The 14,448-nt window shown below is 44.3% G+C and overlaps 2 protein-coding genes across 2 annotated transcripts in view; both read right to left on the bottom strand.

The window, feature by feature from the left end:
* The window catches only part of LOC145390718 (uncharacterized), a 32,550-nt gene extending 18,967 nt beyond the window's left edge, over positions 1-13,583 (bottom strand). Inside the window, 1 exon segment of the mRNA XM_080265512.1 lies at positions 13,521-13,583. Within this exon segment, the coding sequence (XP_080121638.1) occupies positions 13,521-13,583 (63 nt within the window).
* Positions 13,584-14,030: 447 nt separating this feature from the next.
* Positions 14,031-14,448, bottom strand: part of LOC145390717 (uncharacterized) — a 438-nt gene continuing 20 nt past the window's right edge. The window contains exon 1 of the mRNA XM_080265511.1: positions 14,031-14,448. This exon is cut by the window's right edge and continues 20 nt beyond it. Coding sequence (XP_080121637.1) covers positions 14,031-14,448 — 418 coding nt within the window.

Below are 14,448 nucleotides of genomic sequence, written 5' to 3'. Positions count from 1 at the left end.
CGTGTGTGTGGATGAGCGAATGAGAAGACAAGTGTTGGATGCAAGATTGTGGAGAGGGTGGGGGAATGGAGTCTCGGACCATCACTTAGTGATGGCCAAGGTAGAGCTGCAAAGAAAGTGGTTGAGGAGATGAAGGGGAAGACAGGAGGAAGCAGCTCCTGTGAGAAGAGTGGAGAAATTGCAAGATAGTGAGAAAATGGCAGAGTATAAGAGCATAGTGGAAGAAAGATTGGGAAGGTATGAGCTAGAGCAGATGGAAGGGGTGGAAGACGTATGTAAGATATTCACGGAAGAGATAGGCGCAGCGTGTGAGGCGGTTTGCAGAGTGAGGAGGAGATGCAAGGGTGTGCAAGGGACAGCATGGTGGAATGATGACGTGAAACGAGCTGTGGAACAAAAGAAGAAGGCATATAGTGAATGGTTGGCGAGTACAGGTAGGGGAGAAGATGAGAGAGAGAAAAGAGAGGTATATGTGAGCAGGAGAAGGGAGGTTAAGAGACTGGTGAAGGAGAGTAAGAAGAAAGTGGATGAAGAGTTTGGGTGGAATCTGAGTGTGAAATGGAGGGAGAGTAAGAAGTTGTTTTGGAAGGAGGTAAAGAAAGTAAGGCAGTGTGAAAGGGGAAATAGTAGGGGAGTGAAAGATAGGAATAATAGATTGTTGGTGGAGAAGAGAGAGAAATTGAGGAGATGGAAGGAGCACTTTGAGGATTTGTTGAATGTAGAGAGTGAGAGCAGTGTGAGTATAAGTGGTTGGGGAATGGCTGGAAGAAGAAGAGATGAGAGGAGGAAGAGATCAGTAGGGCGGAAGTAGTGGAAGCGATGAAGAAGATGAAGTTGGGAAAGGCCCCAGGAATTGATGGAGTGTGTGATGAAATGCTTAGGTATGGGGGTGAGATTGTTGTGGAGTGGATATGGAAATTGTGTAGATTGGCTTGGGAAGAGGGAAGGGTTCCAGAGGACTGGAAATCAGGTATAATTGTTCCTTTATACAAAGGAAAAGGGGAGAGAGAAATATGTGGTAACCATAGGGGTATTTGCCTTCTTAGTGTGACTGGTAATATATATGGCAGAATACTCATTGATAGGGTTACGCATATGACAGAGGAGCTAGTTGGAGAAGAACAAGGGGGATGTAGGAGGGGAAAAGGGTGTGTAGATCAGATATTTGTTCTAAGATGTTTAGTGGATAAGTATCTAGAGAAGGGAAAGAAAGTGTATGCTGCCTTCATGGACTTGGAGAAAGCTTATGACAGAATAGATAGGGAAGGTATGTGGAAGGTATTAAGAATATATGGAGTGGAGGGGAAATTGTTGAGTGCTGTGAAGAGTATGTACGAAGGAGCTAGGGCTACAGTGCGAGTGGATGGTGAGCTGAGTGAGTTCTTTGATCTCAGTGTGGGACTGAAACAGGGTTGTGATGTCTCCATGGCTGTTTAATATATACATGGATGAGGTTGTAAAGGAGGTGCAAGGTAGGGCAGTGGATGTGGGGCTGGCCCTATAATGAATGAAGGTGAGATTTGGAAGCTTCCGGTGTTGCTGTTTGTTGATGATACAGTATTGTTGAATGAAGATGAATGGGAGTTGCAAGGTTTGGTGAATGAATTTGGAACAGTGTGTAGGAGGAGGAATCTGAAAGTTAATGTAAACAAAAGTAAAGTTATGATGTTTGAGAGGAATGAAGTCACAGAGTGTGCGGTGAGGTTGGATGGTGAGGATATGGAGAATGTGAGTGCATTCAAGTACTTGGGTAGAGTGATGAGTAAGGATGGAACTTTGGGGGATGAAGTGCGTGAAAGGGTACAGCAGGGAAGGAAGGTTGTTGGTACACTGAAAGCAGTGATGAGAAATAGGGAGGTGAGTATGGAAGTTAAGAAGTCACTGCGTGATAGTATTGTGATCCCTACCCTGACGTATGGAAGCGAGGCGTGGGCCTTGCAAGAGGGGAACAAGTCAAGAGTGAGAGCAGTGGAAATGAGTTACTTGAGAGGAGCATGTGGAGTGCCGTGGAGGGACAGGTTGACGAATGAAGAAGTGAAGGAACGTTGTGGGGTAGATGTGAATGTGGTTGAGAAGATTACGAGAAATAAACTGAGGTGGTTTGGACATGTGGAGAGAATGGAGAATGAAAGACTGACTAAAACAGTGTATGTAGGTGAGGTGGAGGGAGGGAGAGGGAGGGGTAGACCGAGGATGAGGTGGAGGGATGGAGTTGAGAGGTATATGAGGGAGGGGGGGGGTGAGTTGGGGGGAGGGTAGTCAAATGGTGGGTGACAGAGCGACTTGGAGGCGTTTTGTCTGCGGCCACCCTTCGGGGGATTAGGGCGTCGGGCTGTAGATAGATAGATGGATAGACTTCTGATGACACTGGTAGTTTATTGGCGTTTCGCTGAGATTCCCTGGGGATATTTTTATGTCAAGATGAACATTTTCCATTAGTTGAATGCAGGCTGTCACTTCCTTCGCATATCGCCCAGTAATTGTCAGTGCACTATTTACCCCTCCAAGGCAACTATTACTTTACATAAAGTTTTAGTGGAGAAACTAATAAGGAATTGTTATGTAATGAAATATTGCAATTACCAATGTGACTTACATTTCATGTGAGTCATACAGTAGGATACAAAACACCCAGTGGCGTCACCAGGGGTCAGATTTTTGGGGGGCTGTAGCCCTGGTGTAGACAGAAGGGGGGGGGGCGAGCGAAGCGAGCCTATGCAGCTGGGGGGTACGGGGGGGGGGGCGCGGTAAGCCCCCCCCGAAAATTTTTAGGAAATTGAGCAGTTTTAGGGGCATTTTTGAGGCCTATAGATGAAGAAAAAGTAAAATAAGGTCTCACAGGCTATTAATATGAAACTTATAGGACACATGAATATTGATGGGCCTAATACCAGGTATCAGTAAACCTTATGATATAATGTGTACAAGGTAATTGTATAAAGCTTTTTTGCAGATAATAGTTTTTCTTCAATTGCTAGTATTATGTGGTATCATAACGGTTTCTTAGTCTTACCATATTAAATTTGATAATTCAAAGAAGCTCTTTATTCAATGTATATAGATATAATTGTCAAGATTTATCTTCCATTACCGGTACTGTGATAGGAAAACAAAGCCATTCACAAAAAAGCAAAAATTATAAAATAGATCTCGTGCCGGTTCTTCAGCAGGTATATCAAGGTTATCACTTGTGCTGGGCGGTGTATCGGTACACGGCTAGCACTAAATATCGTGCCACCGCTAGCACCAATAAAATGTATCGTCGCACTGCTGGCCACCAATTTAATGTAGCCGTTATGGAGTAGCAGTTGACTACATATTAAGTGTTCTGCTGTATAGTATAACTAGACCACCGTGTTGGATCGACGACACTGTCTGTAGTACACGTCAGCTACTCGCCGTCACTGCCCGACACTTCCCACCAAAGGTCCTCTGCCACGAGAAGGTGGAAGCTGGTCTGTTATTAAGTGGTAGCGTAAGGTGACAGAAATGAGCAGATTAAATCTCTCTTTATTGGGTACAGAATAATATAACTGCAACCCGAGAGATATGTAGAGCGACACCACCTTCCTTTAAAACTGTACGAGTAAAACGGCCTCTGACGCTATACACTCACCGAGCCGACTAGGGCGCGGTGCTGAGGTCAGCTAAAAAGTGAGGTGCCGAGCATTACATATACTCTGGGCTTATGCAAAAAGTAGAGATAAATGACAACTCTACTAGCACATTATACACCTCTATAAAATGGCATCAAGTACATTCACATATGCCAACATAATAAATGGTTCCCCAGGACTTTACACTTACGCACTATTCAGATATCTTTTCACTTCTCCTAACCTTCATTTTATAATTGAAACAGGGTGGCCCTTGTGGTCTGCCATCCACCTTCTTCCCTATACCACAGCTAACAGCGAAGTGATATTTGGTTGTTCATCATTCACACTTCATTACACACTGTTAATTATGACTAAACAGCTTTAAAAATTATTATGTAAAATGTGTGATACTACAACTTCTTATGGAAAAAGATGTTGACACCAGAACATCGCTCGGCCACACCATTGACGTCCTCGTCGACATTGTTGTCCTAACTACTGTGTAGCCTAACCAGAGTGTAGGGTAGCTAACTATTCAGGAACATCCACTTGCAATCCTCGAGTACGGACACGTGGTATCAGTGGGTTCCATTTGGCTCCTTAAATAGTAGCGTAAACCACAAACACAGGACAAGACCACAATAAGTAGAAGACCAACGCCAGGACCAAAATAGGAAGGAGAAAGGTATGAAGGAAGATAGGACAGTACATAAGGCTCTAAATCAGTCCTGTTCAGGTGGGAGAGGAAGATAAGCTCCTTTAATACATGAGACAGCCTGTTCACATTCAAGGAAGTAACATTGAATGAAGGTAGAAAGGGTCGTAACTGGGATGAGAAGTTCACTGTCAAAGCTAGATGATGCTTGCTAGGCAGAACTGCTATCTCTTTACTGTGTAACTCACAAAAATCAGGTGCAATATAGTACCCCTTTACTGTAAGGAATTGATTCTGTGAGGCACAAATCACAGTTACATCCTCTGTCTCAGGAAAGTAAAAGTACTGTTTCGCATGAATATGAGCATGGAATACTGACTTCAACTGAATGGGTTGGAAGGTGCAACGTTGCAGAGCAGAGGAAGTATTTGTGTCCAACAAGGCCCTCTTACACTCCTCTACCTTTAATGGTACGAAGACAAAATGGAAAGCAGGACATACATGGAGATCAAGAAATGAGGCCTTACACTTCTCAAATTCATCCACAGTCGTTTCTGCTACATATTTCTTGTCATCTGAGACAACTAGCTCCTCTGGACCCTCTTCAGTAACAACAAGTGTATTATTAGCAGTAGCAAAAGGGAAGGAAATGAACCGCCATGCCTGGTGTGTTACAGCATTCCTCATAGGTACCAATATAAGGATGCCTTCATCGGTCAACTGGGCCTCTAACAATGGGTAATAATACTCCAGTTGACTCAGATCAAAGAGTGGCATAAGTCCATGCTTCCACATAGCTATATCAAGTGCATTTGGTAATATATTAGTAGGCAGCAATAAAGCATTAACCCTGTTCAAACTTGCATCGATTAAGCCGTCCACCATATTGGCTGCATGCTTCTCCAAAGCAGTGGTTGACTCGTCGAGAGCATGTAAGTACTCAGCAAATAACACCAAGTTAGCTAGGGTTGGTAAGTTAATTTGGATGTTGTTCACAAGCTCTACTAGATGGTTGGTAGTCCTAATTATCTCGTTAGCATTGTTAGTGAACTCATCTAACTGTTTATACACATGCATGATTAATCTATTATTGGCTTTAGCGGCCAGTGTCAAGTCATGCATCTGTCTACCCAATTGCACTACATCCTTATCTAATGCCGTACCAAAGAGTTAGAAAATCCACAAGTCCTCTCTTAGTACGTGCATGGACATGCTTGGAAAGATCAGAGTGTACGTTAGGTAAAGCTACATGCAAGTTAATGAGCCTGTCGGTGAGCCTGTCTATATGCCTAGTCTGAAGCTCAACAAAGCTTCAGTGTCAGAGTTCGTCAATCGTGGGTTTCGATTAAACATCTTTCCCACTTCCAATAGTTGCTGTCTGAGATTTGACAAGCCCTTGGAGACCTCCTTGATAATATCTGGCATTTGGAGATAGCCTTCCATTGGATAGTAGACGCATACTGCATCTTCCACTACCACGACTTCTCCAAGTGGGCTCTTCAGTGCTCCTGGCATTAACGCAGTCGTGTCCATGTCCGATGTCTTTCCATAGGTCCACCCCAAGCAACGCACGAGGAGTATGAGCCACAGCCACATTTTTTTCTGCAAGAGTAGATACTCCCTTAATCACTCTTGTTGTGGGATCGTAGCTTGCTGCAATACTCTTGGTTAGGGACAGGTACGGATGACGACATAGACTGCGACGAAGACAGAGGGCACGACACATCAGATGATAGGCCTAGCTCTTGACTTACTAGTTTGATCCTATCAGTATGTACTGCCTTCTGAGTTCCATTAGCTTCATCCTTTATTCTATAAGTATTTCCACATACTCGTTCCACAACGGTATATGGTCCGCGGAACTTAGGTCTGAGCTTGGAAATTCTCTCAGGGTTGTGGATTATGACCTTCTGGCCTGCCTGTAACGTCTTTTCTTGACTACCTTTGTGTTGTTTCACCATCATCTCCGCTCTTGAGGCTTTTAATCTTTTCCGTACTTCACCGTGTATAAATTGGAATTTCAACAACTGTACCGGTACCTTTGCGTAGTCTTCTTCGTTGTCTACTGGAGTAGGAGGTCCAGCCAACAAATCGTAGGGTAACACTTTCTCTTCTCCATAAAGGATATAATGAGGAGACTTCCCAGTTGATGAATTTTCTGAGGAGTTGATGGTCGCCGCTACATGTGGTAACCAGTCTTCCCAGTTATCCTCTTGATTTGAGGTTATTACTGGTCTCAAGACTTCCAGTATCTTCCTGTTTGTTCTCTCCACCAGGCCATTGCTCTTAGGACTGTACGGCGTTACAAAAACTTGCTTTACTCCATACATACGACAGATTTCTTGTAAAACACCTGGTTACGAAATTCACTGCCATTTCGCTGAGCAATACCTTAGGTGCAGAGTATGGACAAATCACTGAAGTCACAAAAGTGTGCGCCACCTCCTCTGAAGTTTTCGTCTGTAAAGGTGCTAAAACAGTGAATCGTGAGAAATGGTCCACTGCCACCAGTACATAACTTGAACCTTGACGACTTCTCCGTAACGCTAAGAGATCAATGGAGACTGTATCCCAGGGTTTTTCCGGTAGAGGATACTCTAAGATGGGAGTCGGAAGTCCCGTCGTTCCTCGTATTTCCGCGCATTTGACACATTGACTGACGTGGGCTTCTATGTCCTTCCTCATGGTCGGCCAATAGTATTTCTTTCTCGCCTCACGTATGCATCTATCGCGACCGGGATGACCCGCTTGAGGTACGTCATGAACTAACTGTAGCACGGCTTGCTGTAAGGTAGCAGGAACAACCAACTGATATGCAGTGTCCTTCCCTGGGGGTTGCTTATACAAAAGACCCTGTTGAAGATGGAAGTGAGTCATTGGTACTGGGAGTTCAGGTAGACAAGTCTCGTCACCAGACTCCAAGGCATAGATGACTTGAGACCACATCGCATCATTACGTTGTTCCGCTTTTACCGTGTCTGAGGAATACTCAGCAAGAGCAACATCCTCGGCTATGGTAGCAGCAATGTTTCTACTCAACGCGTCGGCTACAACATTTTGACGGCCAGGTAAATATCTGACCTCTGGATCAAACTCCATTACCTTGCCAAACCAACGCGCAACCTTACCGTGCAAGTTTTTTCCTTTAAACAAGTCGCGTATGGGTGCATGGTCAGTTAAAACAATTATCCGGTAGCCAAAGATAATATCTCGGAAATGTCCTAACGCCCACACGACTGCTAATGTCTCCAAATGTGTCGTCGAATAGTTCTTCTCTGGGGGTCTTAATGCCCTACTAGCATACGCTATGGTATGTGTCTTTCCTTGCTCATCCTTCTGCTGTAACACCGCTCCCAGACCCAGACCTGAGGCGTCTGTGCACAGATAGAAAGGTTGAGTATAATCAGGAAACGCTAATACGGGTGCTTCTGACATGGCTTGTTTGAGCTCGTTGAAGCTTTTCTCTTCCGAGGGTCCCCATTTCCATGCAGCGTCCTTCTTAAGTAGCGTCGTTAAAGGTGATGCTATGATGGCATACCTGTGGACAAAACTCCTATAAAAGCCAGTGAGGCCTAGGAACGATCTTATCTGATCCTTGTTCTGTGGTGTAGGAAAATAGGTCATCTAGATACGCTAAGACGTCTTGCCCTAACATCTTGCCAAACAATTGGTTTATCATCCACTGAAATGTTAAAGGAGCATTACTCAGTCCAAAAGGCATCCGGAGAAATTCAAAGTGCCCACGGTGAGTGCTAAAAGCAGTAATGGGACGCGACTCTTCGGTCAGCTCCACCTGCCAATACCCTGACGCTAGATCCAGACAAGTAAACACAGTATTTCCCTTACCTAATGATTGAAGTAAGTCTCGCAGATGCGGAATCGGGTAACGATCCGGTACTGTTACCTTGTTCACTTGCCGAAAATCCACAACAGGTCTCACACCACCGTCCTTCTTAGGCACTAGAAAGAGTGGTGCATTCCAAGGCGAGGAGGAAGGCTGGATAACGTCATCACGCAGCATCCTTTCAACTTCCTCATCCACTGCTTCCCTTTGGCTGTGCGGTAGACGGTATGCGGGCAAATAAACTGGATTTGTACCAGGGCACAAACCAATATGATGCTTCACCCTATCCGTCCTACCCAGCGCTTCTCCTGGAAGTGCTACTATGTCGGAAAATTCTCTAAGGAGGGCTAGGAGTCATGTTTTATGGTCTACATTATCCGTGACCTTCACGTATTGCTCCAGCTGTTTTTCCTTAGCCAGACGTACGGGTTCCGACTGAGTCATTGCTTGAGATGTAACTACAGGAGAGATCACCGGCACGTCGTCGACTTCCTTTATGGGGGCACCATAGCACATCAAGTCGCCTATATAACAACCATCTCTGAGCTTAACTGCGCCACCACTCATATTTGCAATGAAGAGGGGCGTCTTCTGGTCTTGGCCAACGCCAGTCAGAGTCGATTCCAGCGACAATGCCTTATGTCTCACAGTCTCAGTTAAGCATGCTACATCAGTTCCCACCGACACGTCAGGTACTCGGACAGGAATTTTACAGACAGTTCGACTGGGTAAGTGGTGATTACCACTCACTATAGCCCTGACTTTCTTCCAGTCCATACCCTCCGCTTCGTGTGCATCCGGGGACTCCCTTGACACTTCACTTGTCGGGGTCACAACTGGTTGGACGGCTCCTGATTGGATGCCAGTTCCAGTTCGTGTCGCTGAGGGATTAAGGCCTACTCTTTCCCATTAAAGGAAATGGAATTTGAGGGTGTATTACTATATCATACTCCTCCATGGTTTCAAAGCCTAACAGCCCAACAGCTGGCAGAGGAAATTCCTCAACCACATAAAACGTAGCACGTAACACAGGAGATCGTTTATCTGCCCTCAATGTCAACGGCACCTGGCTTACAATCTTCATTCTACTCCCTGTCACACCTGTCAACATTACATCAGGTGGTGATAATGTCCAGTTTGTTAGAGGGATTTCTTTTAAGTCTTTCTAGCGCTTTACTAGAAATAGTTTGTACATGACCCTGTATCTACGATCAGGGACAGTTGGCCTTTCCCTATGATCCAAGGAATAGATAATAAGTCTACCTTAGTAATAGCTGCCACACACGCATCGGTGGATTGTACTATTTTAATTACTTTTGCGCGCGGCCCTGAGCTTCCCCCGAACTAGCTGGGTTCCCTAGTTTCTTCCTCTTTTCAATGACAAAGGGGCAACAGTCCGTTTCATAAGGACAATGCCCATGTATGACATACCATCTTTTCACCTCTGGCTTAACAGCCTTGGTCCTTTGCTGTGGAGAACTAGTAGCTGTATCTCTCCAGCCCGAAGTTTGCAAGGCTTTGCTAGCTTCTGCATAGCATATGCCTGCCTTCGCCAAAGCCTGACTTTCAGTACAGTTAGGATGCTGCTGTACTATATCAGTAGCCAGATTAGGTACAGGTATCTGCCACAAAGGAGGAGGGTTAGTCTGACTTTGCACGCCCATATTGTTAGTCATGCCCCAGGTATTTGGATAAGGGCCCTGGGTTTGCATGCCAATATTAGTATTCATGCCCCATTGATTAGGATTCTGGGTTTGCATGTCAATGTTAGTATTCATGCCCCATTGATTAGGATTCTGGGTTTGCATGCCAATATTAGTATTCATGCCCCATTGATTAGGATTCTGGGTTTGCATGCCAATATTAGTATTCATGCCCCATTGATTAGGATTCTGAGTTCGCATGCCAATACCATCTGTGTTTATACCCCATGCATTTGAATAAGGAACAGAAAATAAATTCTGTCCAAAACCTTGTGGTGTACTAAAAACATCTGAAGTATACACAGGTATGTGAGTGGTTGTAGTACTATCACTAATGACTGGATTTTTGCATATCTTGAGTGACCAAAGGTACTGTTGTAGTCTCAACTTCCACAGTCTCCTCACTAGGATTACCCTCTAGCAAGACTAGTGGCCATTTTGGATCTAACTGATTGTTCTGGGACTGTTGAATAAGTATGACCAGAACGCAAATGCAAAACGTTCAAATCCTCATCCTGTCCTTCAGAAATATCCTCATCACCTTGATCCTCAATATGTCCTTCACTCATTTAATATGTTTGAGCACTTTTATTTGATGTATCAACCCACTCATAAAATTCTGAGTCTAGTGGGGTTAATCTCTATTTCCCTAATTCTACGTCCCCACTTTTCCACTGTATCCATCCAACCTTGTCAGTAATATTCCCCTCCCAGTTACAGGAAGATAAACTGACATAAAAAAAGGATAGTTATGGTAAGTGACAGAAAATACACAGAAAGTATATTTATTTCAAGGGAATTCTGAGAAACCTTTATTTCCACTCATCAACTAACTAACGTGTGTTGATTCAAGTGTGTGTGTGTGTGGATTACTATGCATGGACACTACCTAGATATGAAAGTCCAGGATGATGTTCCACATTCCACGTTCCACACTCCACCAGACTCCTCCAACCATACACGGCAGCCCGCTCGCTGTGGGAGTTAGCAAGCGACTGGTTCGCCCTGGGCCTGCACCACGCCAGGCCCGCCGCTCTCCCTCGGCTCGCTTCGGCCGTCCGCGCCTCTGGAGTTGCTAGAAGTCGCTCGCTAGTTGACCCACTCCTCACCGCACTGGCATGAACTCCCCTTATCTCGCCTCTCGCACACGAGAGCGAGATTCTTGCCAGTTTGCGTTTGAAGATGGAGATATCTCGCACACCACAGGTGAGATAACTGCCAGTTTGTGCTTAAGATAGGAATCTCGCACTGGCAGAATAATGGGAGGAATTAATATTTACCACTCCAGTTTATCTGCTCCACTTAACTCACTGGTAATTAGTCCCCTTACAACAGTAGAGTAAGATTTTCTGTTTCACCTTCAGGAACGAGCGATTGCAAGGGTTACTGGTTCACAGCATAAATCCCTTTAGCACATATTGTATCCCACCGCTGCCACCAATTTAATGTATCGGTACACGGCTAGCACTAAATATCGTGCCACCGCTAGCACCAATAAAATGTATCGTCGCACTGCTGGCCACCAATTTAATGTAGCCGTTATGGAGTAGCAGTTGACTACATATTAAGTGTTCTGCTGTATAGTATAACTAGACCACCGTGTTGGATCGACGACACTGTCTGTAGTACACGTCAGCTACTCGCCGTCACTGCCCGACACTTCCCACCAAAGGTCCTCTGCCACGAGAAGGTGGAAGTTGGTCTGTTATTAAGTGGTAGCGTAAGGTGACAGAAATGAGCAGATTAAATCTCTCTTTACTGGGTACAGAATAATATAACTGCGACCCGAGAGATATGTAGGAGCGACACCACCTCCCTTTAAAACTGTAAAACGGCCTCTGACGCTGTACACTCACCGAGCCGACTAGGGCGCGGTGCTGAGGTCAGCTAAAAAGTGAGGTGCCGAGCATTACATATACTCTGGGCTTATGCAAAAAGTAGAGATAAATGACAACTCTACTAGCACATTATACACCTCTATAAAATGGCATCAAGTACATTCACATATGCCAACATAATAAATGGTTCCCCAGGACTTTACACTTACGCACTATTCAGATATCTTTTCACTTCTCCTAACCTTCATTTTATAATTGAAACAGGGTGGCCCTTGTGGTCTGCCATCCACCTTCTTCCCTATACCACAGCTAACAGCGAAATGATATTTGGTTGTTCATCATTCACACTTCATTACACACTGTTAATTATGACTAAACAGCTTTAAAAATTATTATGTAAAATGTGTGATACTACAACTTCTTATGGAAAAAGATGTTGACACCAGAACAGCGGTGGCCAAAAAAATAATGAGAAAATATAATATATATCAAAGAGAGAGAGAGAGAAAGAGAGAGAGTTTTAGCCTACGTTCCCACTCTGTACGTTTAGGACAATATATTTGCAACAATGAGAAATAGCCTAGGCCTAACCAATTTAAAAATAAATAAAAAAAATCCTGGCCTAAGCTTCATGACTACTGAAATAGTTTGATATAGGGCTACTTACACATGTCTGAATGGGTTCGGCTTTGGGGTTATCTGGGGTTGCTTCTGGCACCTCATTCCCAGTAACAGCCACTTTTTCTTGGCATTCATCTGAGTCATCTTTGGAGGTGCGGGTGAGAATTTCCTTATGTCACCCTGTCCCTGAGGAGTTTTAAATGACCTTTTCATCACTTGAGTGGCTGCTGGCTGATATCCGCAAATGTATTAATGTAGAATAGCCTATAAAAGGGAAATGACATTCAGTTCTGACAGTCGAGTGTCGACTGAACCAAGTACTGCTGACTCTTTGTATAGAGTATAGGCTAGATCTCATATCTGTAAAAACAAAAATGAACAGATAAAGTGAGGTGGCTAGCAATATATCGGAACGCAGTAACGTCTATACAGCCACTGAAACCAATACATTTAAATAAAACCGAAAACAACACAGGATTTAGCCACAGTTCACAGACGCTTCTCAATGTAAACAAACATTCCTAGTTCCGATACTCTGAACATTCGAATTTGTGAAAAATTGCATAGATCAGATATTTTAGACTGCATAATCCAATTTTAAAGCTCCGTGATTAATATATACCATATTATATATTGTAAATATATAATAAGTCTGGTAAATGTAATACAATCTTGCATTCTTTGTGCAATAAATATATTTCAAAGAAAACCGAGCTTGGAAAAAGTATATGGGAAACTAACTATTATGATTTGAGTCATAGGTTTACGTAAATTGTGAATAACTAATCACATTATATAGCTATAAATAATATTGTATTAAACTAATATGATGCACGAATAAAAGTGGATTGGCGGTAGGGGGTTGGGGGAAAGCTAGGTGGGTCAATGCCGAGCTGCAAGCATACTATGTAAGCTGGTGATTTTTTATTATTATTATTTTGGGGGGCTGCAATTTTAGGGGGGTTAAGTCCTTGATTTGGGGGGGCTAAGCCCCCCCTAGCCCCCCCTGGTGACGCCACTGAAAACACACCACAGGATAACTTATATGCAAACGTTAACCTAAACCCCTAAAACGAGAAACACAACACTAATCGAAGTTCATATATTGAGCTATACACACCCTGAGAATGATACCTTCAGTGGCTTAATAGCCTATCTGATCCAGCCGCCCTCAGCTTTTATTACTTGCTGTAGGTGCGTTGGGATAGAATCTACAAGCCGCCTACAGATAGCTAGTTGACGACATATTCCCTCCCACACCTCCCTGGCCTTCATCTCCACCGAGGCCCTGGTTCGATCCTGCATTTCCCACTCCTGCACCATTATTGCCCACAAATTTTCAACAGGGTTGCAGTAACAACCTTTTGATGGCCAGTCGATCAAACGAATTTCATTGTGGCGGGAAAACCCGTCTTTCACTACTCGGCATGTGTGTATGGACGATTTGTCCTGGACAAGGCATATGGTATTTGGTTCGGGAATAACATCCGCCCGAACGGATGGAAGGAGAGACGTTTCCAAAATGGCAATATATTTCGCTCTGGTCAGGTATCCGTCAATTGTAACAAGCTGGCCAGGTCCACCATACCACATCCAACCGTGGAAAGAAACACCAACCCTGCTGCTCCTCTGTGTCTCGATGTTCCTCACCTCGTAACGGGTGTTTTCAGTCTGCCAGCAGTGACGATGTGGTGCCAAAACAAAACTGAATGTTTTCTCATCTGTAAATATCACCTTCCTCCAGAAGTCTATGCTATGGCCCATGTGCTCTTAGGCGAACTGAATGCGTGCTGCTTTATTTTCTTCACTGAGCATCTGTTTAACTGCTGGGACATAGCACTTAAGACCAGCCTCATGAAGACGCCGTCGAGCAGTGGAAGGGTGGCAAGAAAGGGCTAGATCTCTTGTTCTGTTAGTTGCTGTTATTATAGGGTTGTCTCTGACAGTCGTGATAATTCCGTTGTTGTCCTCAACCGACATCACTCCAGGCCGGCCAGATCTTGGCCTAATTAAAATATTGCCTTCCTCAGCATGTTGGCACACCCATTGCTGAATTGTTTTCTGAGTAATGCCCATGCGACGTGTGATCTCCGACACAGATACCTCGGCCTCGTGGAGCCCTACAATAATGCCTCTTCTTCTGATTACCTCCTCCCTATTTGCATGGGTGCGTTGGGCACGTCCATGA

This window comes from Coenobita brevimanus, chromosome 15, assembly GCF_032717465.1.
Source record: "Coenobita brevimanus isolate Jiangsu-jjx chromosome 15, ASM3271746v2, whole genome shotgun sequence".
Classification (NCBI taxonomy): domain Eukaryota; kingdom Metazoa; phylum Arthropoda; class Malacostraca; order Decapoda; family Coenobitidae; genus Coenobita; species Coenobita brevimanus.
Note: the sequence above shows the minus strand (reverse complement) of the source record. Positions and strands in the feature narration are given on the sequence as shown.